The following is a 20,387-nucleotide window of genomic DNA, read 5'->3' as shown; positions in this document are numbered from 1 at the left end:
TTCTGGCAGTTTGTGGAGTTCTCTTTATTGTGGTGTTTCCTTACTGTGTGTGGGTTTGTACAGGTGGCTTGTCAAGGTTTCCTGGTTAGGGAAGCTTGTGTCGATGTTCTGGTGGATGGAGCTATATTTCTTCTCTCTGGAGTGTAATGAAATGTCCAGCAATGAGTTATGAGGTGTCTGTGGTTTTGGGGTGACTTTGGGCAGCCTGTATCGTGAAGCTCAGGGCTGTGTTCCTTTGTTGCTGGAGAATTTGCTTGGTATGTCTTGCCCTGGAACTTGTTGGCCCTTGTCTGGTGCTTGGTTTCAGTGTCGGTATGGAGGCGTTTGATGAGCTCCTGTCAATTAATGTTCCTTGGAGTCAGGAGTTCCCTGGAGTCAGGGTTTGGACTTAAGCCTCCTACTTCCAGTTATCGGTCTTATTTTTACAGTAGTTTCAAAACTTCTCCTTCTATACAGCACCATTGATAAAACATCTACTTTAAAGATGAAAAGTTTCTCTACTGTGAGGGTCACTCAGAGAGGTTCACAGCGTTACATGGAGAAGAGAAGAGGGAGGAGGGAGAGGTGACCCAAATGAGATGAGGTGGAATCAATAGTGGAGAGAGTGGGCTAGCCAGTAGTCACTTCCTTATGTGCACTCCACAACTGGACCGCTCAGAGATGTTCACAGAGTTATACAGAGAAGAGAAGAAGGAGGCAGGAGACAGAGGTGGCCAGAAGGATAAAAGGGGGAAATGAAAAGGAGGGAGACAGATCCAGCCAGTAATCAGTTCCCTAAGTGTTCTCCACCGTCTGGAACACACAGAAATTCACAGAGTTGGGTAGAGTAGAGAGGGGTTAGGGAGGAGATACAGGCGACCTGGTGGAGAAAACGGAGAGTCCAAAGGGAGAGAGAGCAGTCAAGCCAGTAATCTCGTTCCCTAGTGAAAAATGGGTCCTGAAGATTGGGTTTTTAAAGGTACAAAATTGGTAACAAATACATAAAAGCAAAAATTAAAAATCTAGAGTAGAGTTTGGAATTTCAAAAATGTGATGTTAATGAAAAGAAGAAGGAAAAGAAAGAGAAAAAACGAACAAAGAAAAACAAACAAGGTTGCGAAAATTATAAAAAAAACTACAGGTACAAAATTGATAACTAATACCAAAAAGCAAAAATTAAAAATCTAATCACTCTAGTATTCTTGCCTGGAGAATCCCAAGGACGAAGGAGCCTAGCAGGCCACAGTCCATGGGCTCGTAAGAGTCGGACATGACTTAGCAACTAAACCACCACCAGACTTAATTGATAAAACAGTGGCAGGCTCTGAGAAGACAGAACAGATAGTAGCTACTCAATAGCTACTATTGAATCCAGATGTTTAAGCTGGATTTAGAAAAGGCAGAGGAACCAGAGATCAAATTGCCAACATCTGCTGGATCATCGAAAAAGCAAGAGAGTTCCAGAAAAACATCTTCATCTGCTTTATTGACTACACCAAAGCCTTTGACTATGTGGATCACAACAAACTGTGGAAAATTTTTCAAGAGATGGGAATCCCAGATCACCTGACCTGCCTCCTGAAAAATCTGTATGCAGGTCAAGAAGCAACAGTTAGAACTGGACATGGAACAACAGATTGGTTCCAAATCTGTTATTTGGAAAGGAGTATGTCAAGGCTGTATACTGTCACCTTGCTTATTTAACTTCCATGCAGAGTACATCATGCAAAATGCCAGGCTGGATGAAGCACAAGCTGGAATCAAGATTGCCAGGAGAAATATCAATAACCTCAGATATGCAGATGACACCACCGTTATGGCAGAAAACGAAGAAGAATTAAAAACCCTCATGATAAAAGTGAAGAGGAGAGTGGAAAAATTGGCTTAAAACTCAACATTCAGAAAACTAAGATCATGGCATCTGGTCCCATAACTTCATGGCAAATAGATGGGGAAACAATGGAAACAGTGAGAGACTTTATATTTTGGGGCTCCAAAATCACTGCAGATGGTGACTGCAGCCTTGAAATTAAAAGACACTTGCTCCTTAGAAGTAAATTTATGACCAATCTAAGCAGCATATTAAAAAGCAGAGACATTGCTTTGTGAACAAAGGTCCATCTGGCCAAAGCTATGATTTTTCCAGTAGTCACGTATGGATGTGAGAGTTGGACTATAAAGAAACCTGAACACAGAAGAATTGATGCTTTTGAACTGTGGTGTTGGAGAAGACTTTTGAGAGTCCCTTGGACTGCAAGGAGATCCAACCAGTCCATCCTGAAGGAAATCAGTCCTGAACATTCATTGGAAGGACTGATGCTGAAGCTGAAACTCCAATACTTTGGCCACCTGATGCGAAGAACTGACTCCTTGGAAAAAGCCCTGATGCTGGGAAAGATTGAAGGTGGGAGGAGAAGGGGACGAGAGAGGATGAGATGGTTGGATGGCATCACCGATTCGATGGACATGAGTTTGAACAAGCTCCTGGAGTTGTTGAAGGACAGGGAAGCCTGGCGTGCTGTAGTCCATGGGGTCACAAAGAGTCGGACATGAATGAGTGACTGAACTGCTCTGAACTGAAAGATGAAATCTAGTTTTTCTCACAGAAGAACAGTGTCTTGCAGAAATTAGGTACCTAATATTAGAAAGCTGAGCTGAACTCAATGTTTTACACAGTAAGGTACCCAGTAAATATTAAATCAAGCCAAATTCACTTCCCTGTACTACATCCAATCCTACCTTAAAGATGTCACTCCTTTTTGTGGAAAAAAGGGGCCCGCCCCCTTTTTCTGCCAAAGATACACTTTTGATTTTTCCAGAGGATGATGGTCACTGTGGTAGACAGTTACTGTGGTGAGTCCCCAGTGAACTGTTTCTGCTGATAGGAATGCTCTTGTTTAGCCACCTCCCACTAGAAGTTTGACTTGACTGTATTTGTCTCTGACCACAGGGACATTAACAAGTCAGTGTTAAGACATGATAAGTTCTAACACATTGAGTCTTGTCTCCTTGAGAGACTCCTTCTTGGAACACAGTCACCATGCCAGGAAGAAGCCCAAACTGCTGCAAGGAGAGGCGGAGCTCCAACAAAGAAAAAGTGATGCCCAACCAGCCTCCAACTGAGGAACAAGGTATGTGAGAGAAGCAGCCATTTTCACAGCAGATGCCCCATGGAGCAGAAATGAGCCATACCTTCTAACCTTGCTCAAACTGCACAATCTAAGTAAATAAATGATTGTGGTCATTTTAAGCTCCTAGGTTTAGGGTTGGTTTAGTGCAAATCAGTGATCTGGGCGTTGGGGAGTGCTATGTCTTGGAGACCCACCAGGTTATAAGCTTCGGGATCAGATGGCAAGCATGACTGTCTAACCTGAAACCCCTTCTCTGGGGATTCTTTCTTGGTGCCCCAATTCCGAGGTCCCTCCTCTCTTGTTACCAGGGGCCCTTATTGGTTCAAGATAAGTTTGACTTAAACAGTGAGAAGATGCCCAGGTTCACATTATAAGAAGTTCAGAGGGAGTGGGCGGTGGGTATTGGTTGGGGGCGGGGGGGACTTCTGGCCATGAGGATGGTGTTCCATGAGGTAATGGGGGACCAGATTGTCCTGCAGTGTCTGCAGTTCCTTTAGTCATAGGGTATCTGCCAAGAGCTGTCTGCTCTGCACGTTTCTCTCACCACAAGAGGAGCAAGGAAGGATCCCAAGCTTTCCAAGTAGAGAAAAGAATTTCCCAGAATGCTCCACACACCCACACCTTTTCTTGCATCTCATTGGCCCAAGTTGAATCACATGCCCCTTTCTGAACCAATCACTTTGTGTGTAGAAGGAAGGGTTAGAGTTTCTGAAGACCAATCAAAATTACCCCTGGATTGGAGGAGGCGTGGCCAGTTCCTCTGAAGTCCATTGGATCTTAGGGAAGGAACCGATGTTTGGAAATAATTGGGGTTGTGCTATGGAGTCCGTGCAGTAAGATCCAGCAGGGGTCCCCTATAGGAGCCCTTCGCCCCGGGCGAGGCACCCCGGGCTTGAGCAGAGTTCCACTCGGCTCTCACATTGTTTCCTGGAATTATGAGGGAAACGTGTGTGTGTGTGTCCAGGAGGAAAGGCTGGGGTTGGGTGAGGAAGGAACGGTAGTTTGGACTGTTGGGGCTTCTGTCCTTTCTCAGTAGGTTTCTCCTGCACTATACATTGCCCTCTCCCGCAACCTGAAGAGAGGAGCCAAGCAGAGACAAAGGTTCGGATGTGTGCCTTTCTTTATTAGCACTTTCTCTGAGCGGAGGGCACCTCTCCTGGGTTGCATCTACTTTGAGTTCTTGTTTTTGCTCTTTTCTTTCTCATCCAGTGCTTTCTGCAAGTTCATGTTCATCGCATTTTTCTGGTGCCACCGTCCTGCAGAGCAGAGAGAAGGAGCCAGCACAAATCACCAAGAGGACCTCTGGAGTGTGCAGGTACCAGTGGCAACCCATATGTCTTCCGGGCCCACCCTAGGGCTCTAGCAGCTGTTGTGGTTTCTCTCAGGACCTTAGGCCAACACACCCTACCCAGGGAGATCCCTCCTCCCCCAGTCCCAGCTTCCCACCTACCCAGATCATCCGTCTTCCTGCCATGCCAGTGCTCTAAGTCCCTCACCGATTTCTCAATCACCTCGGGGGTGTAGGACGCCTTCATGAGGCTTTTCGTCTCCTGTGGGGCCCCTATGGAACCCCATGAAGAAAAGAAGCCCCAAATCAACAGAGGTCAAGTACTCCAGGGTTCATATTTGGGTGTCAGTTTCCCCTGTGGATCATGGGTTGTGGAAGGGCAGAGGTTAGGAAGGGTTAGGCAGAGGAAGACTGGCCTGGACTCAAACCCGAGGTCCATCATTTATGGACAGTATGGCCTCAGATAAGATTTTAATCTCTCAGAGCTTTGACCTCTTGATCTGTTCAAAAGAACAAAACGTTCTCACAATATTGGGAAGATTACATTCCTTGGAGCAGCTGGCATGTGGCAGTTGGTACCTATATTTTCATTTAGGTCTGTGTATTAAGTTAAAACACACACGAGGAAATAGTTACCATGATCAAAAGTCAGAAAAATCATCAGAGGACCAAATTCCAAAAGACACAAAGATTTGAATGATCAGTTACAGAATATAAAATTATTGTCATTCAGTGTGTAAAGTTTTGAAAAAGAGAATAAAAACATAAGCAAAGAATAAAAAACTACCCATAAAGAACAGACAGGTTAGTAAAAGAAGCAAATGGAATTTCAGAAATAAAATATAATAGTTGAAAGGTAATGGGTTCAATCCCTAGGTCAGGAAGATCCCCTGAAGGAGGGCATGGCAACCCACTCCAGTATTCTTGCCTGAAGAATCCAACTGGACAGAGAAGCCTGGTGGGCTACAGTTCCTAGGGTCGCAAAGAGTCGGACACAACTGAAGAGACTGAGCATGCACACACAATGGATGGAAAATAAAATAAAAAGAAAGGTGATGATGGATGGTAAGAGGCCTGGGATTTGCTTCAGAATTATCTGGGGTGGGAATGAATAGGTGGGTGAGGAAAATGATGAAACAAGATTAGTTGTGTATTGATAATTAGTGAAGCTGGATGGTAAGTGCAATATCTGCTTATTAAACTCTTCTCTCTACTTTTCTTTAAGTTTGAAAATTGACATCATAACTTTTAAAAACAAATTCAATGAACAGGTAAAAGAGCTAATTAGATACAGATGAGAAAAAATGGTAACCTAGTAGATAATATCTAAAGAAATTAAGTAGAATGCAGCATAGAGGGGGGAAATAAAGATGTGGAAAATAAAAAACTGTTAAATAAAGAGTAAATGAGAAGGCCTAACATATGTCTAATTGTAGTTCTAAAGGAGAGAGTGGAGAAAACAGGGAGAAACAATATTTGGAAAGATAGTGGCTGGAATTTTTTCAGAATTTATGAAATACATGAATCCTTAGATTCAAGAATCACAATTCCCCAGTCAGTTTAAGCAAAAAGAATTCCTTACCTAGGTATAATCAAGTAAAATTTAGAATACCAGAGACAAAGAAATCTTAGAAATAGCCACAGAGAAAAGACGGATTATGAGAATAATAATGAGTTTAAATAACCATCCAAGTGAGAAGGAAATAAATTAGCATCATCAAAGTGCTGACAAAAAGAAATCAACAATTTCGAACTGTTTACAATAACTCTTCCAAGAATAGGATGAAATAAAAATCTTTCTGAGCTTAAAATTTACCAACAACAGGGATTTCCTGGCCAGTCCAGAGGTTAAGACTCTGTGCTCCCAATTCAGGGGACACAGGTTTGATCCCTACTTGGGGAACTGAGATCCCATAGGCCACACAGCTTAGCAAAAAAAAAAAAAAAAAAAAATACCAACGACAGAATCTCACCCCAAAAATCTTCTAAACAACATAATTCAGAAAGAAAAAATAATCCCAGAAGGAAAAAATCTGAGGTAAAAGAAGGGATGGTAGGCAAAGATATTGGAAATCTTGAATAAATCTAAATACACATCAATTATAACAACAGTACCAATGTTGAATATGTGGAGCAAAATAATGACTGTGACAGGTAAGTATTTTTGAAGATTTAGCAGGTGCTAAGCACAGACAGTTTCATTCAAAGCTTTACAGAACTTCCTCACTGAATTTTCCCAACAACCCTAAGAAGTGTGGTTATTACCCCCATTTTGCTGTTGAAGTCACTGAAGCACAGAAAGGTTAAGTCACTTGTTTAAAGTCATGCAGCTGGGAAGTGAAAGATGGAGGACTCAAACGCGGACCCTGTGGCTCCAAAATCCACAGCTTAAACTACTTTGCTTATGTAGAGTAAAAAACCTATAAAATAATCACACATTAGCTGATATTGGAGGGGTGGCAAGAATAAAGGTGAAGCATTCTAACACCTTTATATTGTTCAGAAAAGCTGAAATACCTTGATTAACTTTAGAATTTGCTAACTATGCATGTCAAAATGTCAAAGATAGGAAATTCACTGGAGGTCCAGTGGTTAGGACTGAGCTTCCACGGTAAGGGAACTAAGATCCTGCAAGCCACACAGTTCGGCCAGAAAGAAGAAAACTCAAGGATAAGCACTGAGAGAATAGGAAGAATAAGGACAAAAATTAGATTGGGCGAAAAAAAGAAAGCTCACTCAAATCCAAAACAAGGGAAAGAGAAAAAAAGCAGCATAGAAAAATTAGGTCAAACAGAAAGTACAAAATAAGACCGTAAAAATAAATCCAAATCTATCAGTAATTAAAATAAATATAAATGGAGTAGACCAGCTGTTTAAAAAACAGATGATCAGGCTATAGGTGTTTTAAGATATATATTATTTAAAGCACATTTAAAGCAAAAGGACACGAAGAGAAGATAAACACGGAAATACAGAAAAGGATTAATAATCACAAAATCACAAAGCAATCTAGTCACATGACATTAATATTGGATAAAATAGACTGTAAAGCAAAAGCACTATAAGAGATAAAAGTAACTGCAGTTCATTCCGGTGACATAATAATTCTAAACTAGCTGCCCTGGAATAATCACGAAATTGGTAAAGCAAATCTGACAGAACTACAAAGAGCAATTGACAAGGCTGCTATCATAGGAGAAGACTTGAAGGTACATCTTTTAGTAATTAATAGATACAGAATCCTGAATTCAAACTATTTTCAAATATATATTGATTATCTATAAAAATTGACCATCTGCCGGATTATAAAGCTCCGCATTTGAAAGGACTGCAGTCATTACAGGTCGTGTTCTCTAATGATGATGCTATTGAGAAAGAAATCCACTTTTTTTAAAAGTGATTCTTATGGTGTTTAGTATTTATCGATTTAAATATTTACAGAACACAATGTTAAGTCAGAGACTTGGACTGAAGCCCTAAGGCTAGTAGAGATCAGATAACAGACTGAGCTGTGAAATAACTCCTGGGGTCACTTGGGGAGCTTGACACATTGCCTGAAAGTTTGGGGTGCCCCAAGGCTTGGAACAAGAGGCATTGGCCCCAGATAAGAATGCACCAGGCATAATAATTCAAGTGCAAGGATGTACATGCATGTGTTTCCGTGAACCAGATGTGAGCTAGTGGAGAGAGGACCAGCCTGGAGCCATTTTCAGTCCTGCCTCTGATCTGGTCCTCCTCACTGGTCCTCCTGCTTCTAGTCCTGCCCTTCTGGGTTCTGTCCTGTAATGCTACAGCCAGATGGATCCTTGGAAACAGAAGTCACTCCTTAGTACAAAATCCTACAGTGGTTCCCAGTAAAAGGGCCAGAAAGAGTCTATGTCCTTAGCATGGCCCCTGTGCCTGACTGCTCTTGCCCTGCAATCCACAGGCTGAGCCCCACTCCTTCTGGTCTGTACTCAAATGTCTCCTACCCAAGAGGTCTGACACTATAGAGAAAAGCAAAGGGATTGTTAACAAGAGTCAAACAGGGACTTCCTTGCCGGTCAAGTGATTAGGACTCAGCACTTTCACAGCCATGAGCCAAAAACATCAAAAAAATGGGTCAAACAAAAGTGAGATGAGGCAGCTGGGAGAAATACAGGAGAGGCTTCCAAGGTCCCTGTAAAGCCACCCACTGACCCAGGAGGTGGCACACAACTAGTTATTATTATTCTTTATATTCTACACAAAGACTTTATACACTCTTCTACATGACAGCCTTTACAATTAAAAAAAAAAATAATGCATCTGTTGTTTAATTGCTATGTCCATCTCTTTTGTGATCCACGTGGACTATAGCCCGCCAGCCTCCTCTGTCCTTGGGATTTCCCAGGCAAGGAGTGGGTAGCCATGCCCTTCTCCAAGGGATCTTCCTAACCCAGGGATTGAACCCTCAACTCCTGTGTTGGCAGGTGGATTCTTTACCCCTGAGCCACCCAGGAAGCCTGATAATGCATCTATACTAATTTAAATGTAGGTATACAAGTTTGGTTTAATATTTAAAAATCAGTTAATATTATTTACCACATCAACAGATCAAAGGAAAAAATCATATGATCATCTAAGTAACAGCTGTATGACTTCCCTGGTGGTCCAGAGGTTAAGACTCTGTGCTCCCACTGTGGGGGTCATGGGTTCCAACCCTGGTCGGGGAACTAAGATGTTGTGAGATGCAGCCAAAAATAGAAAAACTTTATGGGGCTTCCCTGGTGGTTCAGTGGTTAGGACTCCACCCTGCCGAGGGTCTGGGTGGGGAACTCATCCATGCAAGCCAAGCAGTACAGTCAAAAAAACTAAACAAAAACAGCTGTAGAAATAGTTCATACAACTCAGCACTCATGCACGACTTTTTAAAAAATTAAAGTGCTAGCTAACTAGGAATAAATGGAACCCTCAATCTGATAAAAGGTACCTTCAAATTCCTTTTAAAATATTGGATTTAATAGTAAAATGTTAGACTCAAGAAGCAGAGAGGGATACCTGCTTATTTGCACCATTGTCCCAGATAAGCCAGCTGGGACAGATGGTACAAAGATGGAATAGAGCCTCATGGGTAATAATGTGAACTCTGGTCCCAGGCTGCCAGAGTTTAACCCCAACTCTGACTATTCCTAGATGTGTGGCCTTAAGCAAGTTATTTAAGCAAGTGGCCTTAAGCAAGTCATTTTTTCTATCTTAAAAAGGTGGCAGGGGCAGATTATAGCAATACTGCCTAAGGTTCTTATGAAAATTAAAATGTATACAAAGTACTTAGAGCAGTGCCTGGCTCATGTTACATGCTACACATAATTAGAGCCATTGTTATTATTAAAAATAAGAAGCCCCAAAGAATCTACAAACAAATTATTGGAATTAATAGGTGAATTGAGTAAGCCCTCTGGGTATAAGATTAATGTACAAAAATTAAAATTGCCTCTGTGTATATAAGCAGCCAAAGTTAGAAAAAAAATCACATTTTTAAAAAGATACCATTTGCAATAAGCAGCAAAAAGTAGATAAATAAAAGATTTTTCAAAGCAAGTCTAACAAAAAGTTGTGTAATCTTTGTAGAAAAAAAAATTTTAAGTGTTACTGACACATTTTGAAGGTAGATTTAAATTAATGGGATACTCATGGATTGGAAAATTCATTGTCAGAAAACTGACAACTGCCCCTAAATTGAGCTGTAGATTCAATGTATCAATACTTTCAATCAAAATGCCAACAGGATTTTTCATGGATATTGACAAGCTGATTTAGAATTCATATGAAGAGCAAAGAGCCTAGAATAAGCTATGACATTAGCTATTCCTGCTGGTGGTGGTGAAGGAGTAGGGAGTGAAGACAGCCCAACCAGATATCAGGCCACTTATAATACCCTGATAATTAAAAGTGTAATATTCGACCAGTGGACAGAACAGAGAGCCTGGAAACTGATCCATGCACATAAGGAAACTTGATGGAGACCAGTTGTACCACTGCAGGTCACTGGGGGCCAAAGATGAGATAATTCAGTAAAAGGTACTGAGAAAATTGGATTTTCACACCAAGGAGAAATTAACAATGAATCCTTGCTTCACACTGAAAACAGAAATCAACTCCACATGGATTAAAGACTTAGGTGTGAAAACCAAAACTAAATATTTTAGTAGACTATATAAAAGATTATCTTTATGACTCAGCATGGCATAGGATTTCTTCAAGCCACTCCTCCTGGACCCTTCTCTATCTCAGTAAATGACAATCTCATCCTTTAAGTTGTTCAGGTCAAAAACCATGACATCAACCTTTATTCCCTCTCATGCACCCCAAATCCATTGGTTGGTATATTGTGTTTGCCCTGCCTTACACAAATAGCCAGGCTCCTCCTGCATCAGATCACCGTCACCATTACCTCCCTGTGCCACCACATTGCACAATGTGTGTGCGTGATCAGTTGTGTCCGACTCTGTGATCCCATGGACTGAAGCCCATCAGGCTGCTCTGTCCATGGGATTTCCCAGGCAGGAATACTGGAGTGGGTTGCCATTTCCTCCTCCAGGGGATCTTCCCGCCCCAGATATCAAACCGGCATCTCCTAAATCTCCTGCGTTGGTAGGCAGGTTCTTTACCACTTGAGCCACCTGGGAAGCCCATTCTTGCACAATGGTACCTATCAGAGTCATAAAATGCAGCAGCCCTGCTCTCTAGACCAAGCCCCCATCATTTACCCCACCTGGATTTTTGCAGGCACCTCCTCACTGGTCTCCCTGTTTCTATCCCAGCTCCCTGTGTTCTCAACACAGCAACTGGAATGATCCTTTAATCTAAGTCAATGCCATTCTCTGCTTAAGACCCTCCCTTGGCTCCTCATCTCACTAAGAGAAAAGACCCTCCTGCTGCCTTCCTCACCTAGCCTGCTTCCTCCCTCCCACTCCTGTCCAGCCACAGGCGCCTCCTCAGCCTGGAGCAGCAAATGCCAAGACCAACCTGGGCGGATGGAGGGGGATGGATGGGTGAGGCACGCTGCCCGTCTGCTTTCTGCTGGGTGCAGAAAGCAACGCCTTAATTTGTAAGCCCTTGCCAATTTCTGGAGTTGACCCTTGAACAGTATGGGTTTGAAATGCACAGGTCCACCTATATGTGTATTTTTTTTTCCCATAAATATAGTACCTGCATTTTCCTTCTATAGATCTTTGAAAATTAACTAGGTGTAGGGGAAGTTTGTGTTTGGTTATGGGTCGCCATACATGGAAACAAAAGAACTAGGATTTGAGTCCTGATTCTGTTTCAACTATCTCAGCGTCCTCCCTTGGGTGAGTCATTTATCAATTCCTTTGTTTGGGGGGCAGAGATAGTAGTACTTGGATTGTTGATTGTGTGCTGGGGGTACGGGTAGAGCAGTGGTTGACACCCTGACTGATCTGTGTTCAAAGGACAATTGTAGGACTATGGCCAATTGTAAGATAGCTTATGATATCAACAATTTGGTAAAATTTAACCATCACCTCTTAGAAGCTGATGCAAGCTAGTTTGCACTGGCTCCATGGGTTTGTTTGCACCCTTGGCGCAATTGTGTTTCTCAGGCTGGCTGAAGTGTGCATGTGCATGTTAGTCGCTCAGTCATGTCTGACTCTTTGTGGCCCCATGGACTGAAGTTGGCCAGGCTCCTCTGTTCATGGAATTTTCCAGACAAGAATACTGTAGTAGGTTGTCATTCATTCCCTTCTCCAAGGGCTCTTCCCAGCCCAGGGTCTCCTGCATTGCAGGCAGATTCCTTTCCATGTGACCACCAGGGAAGCCCTGGGTAAAGTATACACAGATGCTTTTTATATCATTCTTTTAAATGTATGTAGAGAGACTTCCCTGGTTGCTCAGACTGTAAAGCGTCTGCCTGCAATGTGGGAGACCTGGGTTTGATCCCTGGGTCGGGAAGATCTCCTGGAGAAGGAAATAGCAACCCACTCCAGTATTCTTGCTTGGAAAATCCCATGGACAGAGGAGCCTGGTAGGCTACAGTCCATGGGGTTGCAAAGAGTCAGATACGACTGAGTGACTTCACTTCACTTCAGACATCACCATGTAAAGACATACATAAAATTATTGAGTGATAATTGGAATGGAAGGCCGACTCCCAAGACTCAGAAAGGGACAATCTGAGGCTGTATTCTCTCTTTTCTCCCCAAGCACTACCCCTTCTTCAGGCTCAAAGGAAAACTCAGAAAGTTTTACAGTGGTTGTCTGGTTCCTTGGGTGATGAGGATCTGAGCCAGGTAGGAGATTGCCAGGCCCTGAGGACACTGAGAAGGCATAGAGTAAGGAGGGAGGAAAGAAGGGGGCCAGAAAGACTTGATATTTTGCAATGAGGCCAAACTGGAATGTGGGGACAGAGAGACGCTGCTCCTTGCTCACCGAGGACCCCCATCCGAGCAATCAGTCAGTCCCCTGGGAACAGGGTCATATTTTGGGAGGTGACCAAGTACTGGGAAAAGACTCTGGGGCTTTGCAGGCGGAAGGAAAACCTGGATTTGAGTTTCAGATCCACCTTGTATGACCAAGAAGCCCTGGGGAAATTGTTTCCCATCAGCCTGTGAGATGGATCTAGGGGTACTCCTCTGACAAATAGGACCTCAGAGGCCCACAGGACTTGCTGCAGATGTCTTGGCCTCCGACCCACACTTTGCCCCGGAGGTGCCCCTGCTGGGCTCTGGGAAAGAAAAATACTGGCCTGTCAGATAGTAAGCTGGTTCCTCATAAAATCCTGTCATGTTATAAGCCCCATTGTACCAAGAAAGTACATAAAGAAGGACTGTAAAAAAGGCTGAGCGATGAAGAATTGATGCTTTCAAATTGTGGTGCTGGAGAAGACTCTTAAAGAGTCTCTTGAACTGCAAGATGATCAAATCAGTCAATCCTAAAGGAAATCAACCCTGGATAGTCATTGGCAAGATTATTGGTGAAGCTGAATCTCCAATACTTTGGCCACCTAACGGAAAGAACTGATTCATTGGAAAAGACTGTGATTCTTGGAAAGATTGAAGGCAAAAGGAGAAGAGGGAGGCAGAGGATGAGATGAGTAGATAGCATCACTGATGCAATGGATATGAATTTGAGCAAACTCTGAGAGACAGTCAAGGACAGAGGAGCTTGGCATGCTGCAGTCCATGGGGTCGCAAAGAGTTGAACATGACTTAGCAACTGAACAACAACAACCAAGAAAGTTGGCTGAGGCTAAGAGAGGTTAAGGATCCTGCCTGAGGCCATACCCATTGGCTAAGCTGAACTTTGAACCCAGGAAGTCTGATACTGTCCCTGTAATCAAAGTAGGCCAGACCAGAGATGCACTGGCCTCCTTTTGGCAGATTAGGACACCCGAGTTACAGGGGGGAGGTAGGGCTGACTGCCAACTGGCAGGGACCATCTGCTCCATGAGGACAGACTTCCCAGGGGACTGGACATTCCCAGCACTTGGCACAAAGCCTGGCATACAGGGGGCCCTTGGTGGCTGTGAAATGAGAGTCCCTGGGGATGTATCCTGGGGTCTTAGATTCCTCTGGGGATCCAGGTCCTTCCTGGCCCAATAACTTGAAGGCTGTGGGTTTTCATAGCCCATACCCTTGTCTTTCGGCCTGACCTTGAAACAAGTTTGACCGCATGTTGTAGCCCAGATCATAGTAGTCTGAAAAGATGGAGGTAATTTCCGTGGGGCTCTGGATCCTACTGGGCCATGAGCTTGTCCTCTTCTGGCCCTCCAAGGCTTCCCTGATGGCCTTTCGAGCCTAAGTAGGAAGGGAAGGAGGGAAAGAGAAGACAAAAGGTAGGGAGGCAAAGTGAATCCCACATCTCCCCTCTAATTTCTCCTCCCTTGGAGCCTGCCCTCACCACTCCTCCCCACCCTAAACCTGCAGCCTTCAACCAACCCCAGTCCTGGGAGCTGGCATAGCTGAACGCCCTCACCCTCCCATACCACCTCAGCTTGCACATGGGCCTCAGGCATCAAGGAAGAAAATGATCATGAAAACTTCTCCCTACACTGAACGTGTGAATGTGTCAGTTGTTCAGTCTTGTCCAACTCTTTGCGATCCCATGGACTATAGCCCACCAGGCTCCTCTATTCATGGGATTTTCCAGGCAAGAATACTGGAGTGGGTTGCCATTCCCTTCTCCAAGGGACCTTTCTGACCCAGGAATCGAACCCAGGTCTCCTGCATTGCAGGAGGATTCTTTACCATGTGAGCTACTAGGGAAGCCCTATGGAACAGCAGCAGGGGACATCTTTATAAGGTGGTATTATTTCCACAATTTATAAAGAAGGAAACTGGGCCTCAGGGCAGGGACTCAATCCAGCATACAGCTAGAGAAGGAAGCCTCCTACAATGGTAGGAGTGGTTGAGCCCAGGCCTAAGAGCCAGGAACCTGGTTTGGGTCCCAACTCTGCCATATACCAGCTGCTAATTTGGGCAAGTTTTTGCTCCCTTCTGGGCCTCAGTTCCCCTACTCTTAAAATGAGGGTGGGGGCAGAACTGGGTGGTCTTTGAAGTAACTTCCAGTTCTAATATTTCCTGGCCTGATGACACTTGTGATCTGGGTCGCAGCTGGATTCAAAACAAAACAAAACACAGATCTCTTGGTTTAAGCCCAAGACAACGATGGCCAAAGAGAGAAATGGCACGTTCCCTAGGCTAAGAAGGGCAGAGAGAGATAGAGACCATACTGCCAACCTCAAGATGGGGGCAAGATCCTCCAAGTGGAGTGGGGGGCTTAGGATTTTGACCTCCCAGACTAACAGGAACAAGGGTCCCCCACCTTAAGATGATAAAGTAGAAAGGGACCCACCCACAGCCTTTCTGACCCTGGCTCTTCTACTTGTTCTGTGTGACCCCAGGCAGATCACTTCACCTCTCTGAGCTCCAGATTTATCATCTGTTAAAAAAGATGGTGAAGAACAGGGGAGCCTGGTGTGCTGCAGTCCATGGGGTCGAAATGAGTTGGACATGACTTAGCCTCTGAACAATAGCAAAAAAAGAAATAATGACTAGTGCCTGGCCTCCTGTACAATGTATCCGTTATGAGGGTTGAGATGATGACTTTAAAAATATGTCTCAAAATGCCTCAAAATATCTGTTTGACTAGAAGTGGCAGGTAGGCAGGTAAGCTTTCTATCAACTTTCAGTTGATCAGCACTGAGTTCCTGCAATGATGTATCAAGTGGAGGAAAAGGGCCAACATCGATTGATGATGTCTGCCATGAATTCAGGCTCTGTTATTTGCCAGCCTGATCTAGTCAGCCTCACTTGACAGATGTAGAGACTGGGTTCAGAGAGGAGAAGTAGCTATACAAAGTCTCCCAGGATTCAGGGGCAGAACCAGGATTCAAACCTAAATCTTCTGATTCCCAGTCAATCCTGTCCCCTTGAGGAGACTTAAGTTAAAAGCATCTAATTCTAACATAAATCTTATAAGTGCAAAATCATTACAGACCAGGGCTCCAGAATCTGCCAGACAGTTTGGATCCCGTTTAACTTGGGTTAATTTACTTAAGCCTGCTAAAGCTTGGGCTTCTAATCTGTAAAATGAGGATTATTATAGTACCTCCCTCACTGGGAAAATTGAACGGTTAGATGTGAATACTAAACAGTACACAGTGCCTGGCCCATAGCAAATGTGCAGTAAACACTACTCTGACGATATTATTACAGGGACTCTGTACTCAAGAGCAACTTCCTTTAGGGGTCCTCATTGCCCATCTCCATGCTTGACCCTCCTGCCACCCTTAGCTTCCTGTGCCCCGTTCTGACACCTGCTCTTCGGACACCAGCTGGTCCACCACGTTGCTCCCAAACTTGTGACGAATATTGTTGGGAATGCTGCTGCCGCTCTGGCCCTGGGCCCCAGAGTTGGGGTCTTCCTTCGGCGCCTGGCACGGCTGAGCCCCTTCTCGTAAGGAAGCCCTGCTCTCCCTCGAGGAGGGTCTGAAGCTCCCCTTCTTCAGGGATTCCGGGTCTGAGTCCCTCCAGAGGGATCCCCGGCTGACAGCTGAAGGGGGTGGAGGCAGGATCTCCTCCAGGGAGGCCCGCCCCAGGGAGCTGCTTTGGGGGCTGTCTCCTTGGTAAAGGGATGGCTTCAGGGAGACCGGGGCCTGGTACTTGAGCTTGGAGGTATCCAAAGGGCTATGGGCAGCTCTCCAGGGGTCCGTGTCCTGCTGGCCTTCCTTGTTGTTGTTCGGATGGGCCCTGGTCAGAGTGGTTGTACCTGAAAAGGGAAGAGACAGGAAAGAAAGGAGAGGAGACAGACATGCAGAAAGTGGAGGGTAGGAAAATGATGATGGCAATGGGGAGGGGGAATAGACAGACAACCCAGAGTAGAAAAAAAGATGGTATGGGGTGTTGGGGGGGTGGGTAGGATGGAAAGAAGTCACGGGAGACAGAAGTATGGGTGAGAAATCAGGAGAGAGACCAAGAGAGAGGGTAGTAGCCTGAAAAGTGTCCCACTGGACAAGGCAGCCCTCACTGTTTTTGACCACAGGGGCTGCAGCCCCAGCCTGACCAGCCTTGAGGCTAGCTGTGTGACCTTCAGAAAAGGAGGTGACCTCTCTGTGCTTTGGTGAACTGACTCCATTTGGTTAGTTCCCTTCTGTACCTTGAACCCCCTCCATCCACCACCCCCGACCCCCAACAATCCAGTGAGCAACTGTGAAAGCTGGCAGAGGGCATCTTTCAGCTTGGCCAAATCACACAGCTAGAAAGTACTAGAGCTAGGTTGTCCGGCTTTTGTCCCCAGTTAGAGCTGCTTCCCAACCCCACTTCTCTCCCCTGTTCTCCAGCTCATGGAATAGTGTCATCCCAGCCACTTCCGGGCTCTCACACCCCATCTCTCCCCTTCCCTGTCCCCATCCCCACTCCTGCCCTGACTTCCAGTTCCCAGGAATTTCCTGCCCCAAGCCCGCAGGTCTGCTCATTCTCTTCCCTGATCCCTGGCTGTAGCCAAACTGCCACTCCTTCCCCACCACACCTCATGATGTCCGACCTCCCAGCCTTTGCTCAGACTGGTTCTGCTACCTGGAAGTCCAGCTCCTCCTTTCCCCTGAGTTAAAATCCTCCGGGTTCTTTCCAACTCAGCCCCACCAGAAAGTCCTCACTGACACCCACCCCAAGCTGGTGGAGCCAATGCCTCCTTTTCAATTCCACAACTCTGTTCCCAGCACGCTCCATGCATCTCTCTGGGTTTTCCCCTCTGACCATCCTTGTAAGATTCAAACCCTGTTATTTTCTCTCCCTGATCAGGGAGGGGAGTCATGGTAGTGGGTCCACAGGTGAGTCGGTCCTGGGCCTCCCCTCAGCACCCACCAGAACCCTGTGCATCAGAGATTGCTGGTGGCTCCCATCTGTGAGGGAGTGAATGAGTAGATGGCTGCAGGGGAGTCAGACCCAGGTCACCCTGCAGCTCATCAATTCTGAAATGTCCTTTCTTCTCATGTTAGCATCCTTGACATCCAGCTGCATCTGATGATCAGTGCGCTCTGGTCTAACCAGCAATGTTTTCTTTCTTAATGACCAGTAACTAAGTAACATTTCACCTTACAACCCCCCCCCCCCAACAGTGACTTACAACACATTTTATATAGCATTTTACACGTGGTATATAATAAACACCTTCTTCCTGGGCAAAATACAGAAGGCAGGTCTGTCTCTGCCCCCTCCCCACATATAGCCACCCCCACAATCTTCAGTCTCAGGTGGTAGCTGTCCCTCCACAATGTTTTGGATGAATCCTCTAGTACTCCTGAAAGATACACAGCCCTGTGGGCTCAGGAGGAGCCCTGCCCTGAGCTGGGCTTCCATCTCCCCACAAGCACAAGGCAGGGCCATGGTTGATCAGGCCAGTGCTGAGTGCTCCTACTGCTGTCTGCCTGCATTCTCTTGAGAAGGTTCGCTGTCCCCATCCTGGAAGCCTTGTCCCCAGAGGTGCCCTTTTCTTGACTGCCTGTTTGTTGGCCAGAACCACAAGACAGGAGGGAGGGAAGGCAGTCTGGTCTTGGGGAACAGGTTTCTCTTCTTTTGTGAAGACAACAAAAGGGCAAGAACAGGATACTCTGACTTCAGCTCCATGGGGGTAATGATGGTAGGGAGGAGAATAGTGAGAAGGAAGCGGGCAGGTCTCCAGGATCCATACTCCTGTTTCTCCCAGGCTGTGCTACTGCCTGCCTCCTCTAAACACAGTTTATCTTAACTGCCTGCTCACCCTCCACGTGCCCTTTAGGGTTAGGAGAGCTGCAATGGCTGGGAACATATCTCCTGTCCCTGGCTCAGAAAGCCAACGTGTGTGTGTGTGTTCAGTCACTTCAGTCATGTCGGACCTATGGACAGTAGCCCACCAGGCTCCTTTGTCCATGGGATTCTCCAGGCAAGAATGCTGGAGTGGATTGCCATGCCCTCCTCCAGGGGACCTTCCGGAGCCAGGGATTGAACTTGTATCTCTTGCGTCTCCTGCATTGCAGATGGATTCTTTATGCAAAGAGTCACCTGGGAAGCCCAGTCAAATAAATTAATAAATAATTAAAAAAAAATTGCAAAGAATTCCCTGGCACTCCAGTGGTTAGGACTCCACACTCTCACTGCCAAGGGTGCAGGTTCGATCTCTGGTCAGGGAACTAAGACCCCCGCAAGTTGCGTGGTGGAGCCAGGAAAAAAAAAAAAAAAAAGGAACAATAATGCAGTGATTAAAGCAGGATCCTAGTTTCTCCTCAAGGGATATCTTTGAGTTTTTCTGCAGGAACTAAGGTCTCCACCCTGGTAGAGGATGAAAACTTCAGAATGGAGCATAAGATTCCTAGAGCACCACTCTGTTACCTCACTACTACCCAATCAGAAAGAAGTCACACACCTTACAGCCTTCACCCCAAAGCCTATAAAATCTTCTGCCTGAAAACCATTGAGGAGTTCAGGGGTTTTGAGCATGAGCCACCCATTTTCCTTGCTTGGCCCTGTAAGGAACTTTTTTCTGCTCCAAACTCTGATGTTTTAGTTTATATGGCCTCACTGTGCCATGGGCACATGAACTTGTGTTTGGTTACAAGAGGGGACACTAAGGTGGGGTCATAATCCCCAAGATCAGGCAGATGGGAGGGGATCATCAATCCTCTGTCCCCTTCCTCTTCCTTCTGTCTTCAGATAAAAGCCTCAAGGAAGTCGGGGCCACACAGCAGGTCTAGAGGCCAAAGGAAGACTAAGAGGGGGAGGGGTTGGTCCTTGTTGTCCTCAGGGGGTCCCTCCAGAGGCCCTGCATTGTGCATTCAGCGTGTCCCTGCTTGCCCATCCTACCTGGTCGGTGGCCCAGCTCCATTGGCTCTTGCTGTGGAACAGGTAATTCCAAGCTTCGTCCTGCAGACAAAGAAACACACAGGGTCATCTCAAATGACAAGTCTCTGTAAACAAAGATGAATGGAGGGCTGAACAGGGAGGCCTGTGGCCATCTGCCCAACCCCTGACCGGAGGGCTCCCTGTGCTGCCTCCATGGCTCTCTGGCACCAAGGAGCCCCCTGCTCCATCTACCCATCACCCCTGGCACTGGACCTGCTTCCTGGACCCTGGCAGGCTGGATCACCCCATCTCCAGTACCTCTTTCTCAAGGAACCTGGGGTTCCTCTTCCTCCTTTGCAATCTTTTTCTTCTATTTCCTCCCCCATCTGTACCACCCAACCCTCTCTAGGGGCCCCCAGCAGGCCCCTAGCTGGGAGGGGCATTGCCCAAAGCCCCCCATCCTGGAGACTACTTGCCTTCTGCAAATAGGATTTTGTCTATTTTTACTAACTGGTCATTCAAAGAGAGGAACCAGCTTGGCCAACATGGAGGAGAGCCAAGAGCAGGAATCGACTCTGGAATAATCTCTGTCTTTCTTCCAAAGAACAGGCCTTTGGGTCAAATTTGAGGGCCAGCTCTGGCATCTTAAAAGCCTCTGCAGCTTTCAGGTTTATATTCCTTTCTTCTAAGTGA

The 20,387-nt window shown here is 45.6% G+C and overlaps 1 protein-coding gene across 2 annotated transcripts; it reads right to left on the bottom strand.

Moving 5' to 3' along the window:
- Window positions 1–4,125: 4,125 nt before the first annotated feature.
- On the bottom strand, window positions 4,126–19,737 carry CIMIP4 (ciliary microtubule inner protein 4). 2 transcript variants are annotated; one of them, XM_055566183.1, is made up of 5 exons: window positions 19,716–19,737; window positions 16,196–16,647; window positions 14,030–14,174; window positions 4,561–4,671; window positions 4,126–4,366 (listed from the first exon to the last, which is right to left on the bottom strand). In XM_055566183.1, the coding sequence occupies exons 1-5, from the start codon at window positions 19,735–19,737 to the stop codon at window positions 4,278–4,280; spliced, it is 819 nt and encodes a 272-aa protein (XP_055422158.1). In that variant the 3' UTR covers window positions 4,126–4,277. The 2 variants fall into 2 exon arrangements, 1 of the variants encoding a protein (XP_055422158.1); XR_008709345.1 differs by lacking the exons at window positions 4,561–4,671; window positions 14,030–14,174; window positions 16,196–16,647; window positions 19,716–19,737 and adding an exon at window positions 11,132–11,213.
- Between the last annotated feature and the right edge of the window lie 650 nt (window positions 19,738–20,387).

This window comes from Bubalus kerabau, chromosome 1, assembly GCF_029407905.1.
Source record: "Bubalus kerabau isolate K-KA32 ecotype Philippines breed swamp buffalo chromosome 1, PCC_UOA_SB_1v2, whole genome shotgun sequence".
Classification (NCBI taxonomy): Eukaryota; Metazoa; Chordata; class Mammalia; order Artiodactyla; family Bovidae; genus Bubalus; species Bubalus kerabau.
The sequence above is the reverse complement of the archived record's forward strand: the minus strand, read 5'-3'. Positions and strand labels throughout refer to the sequence as shown.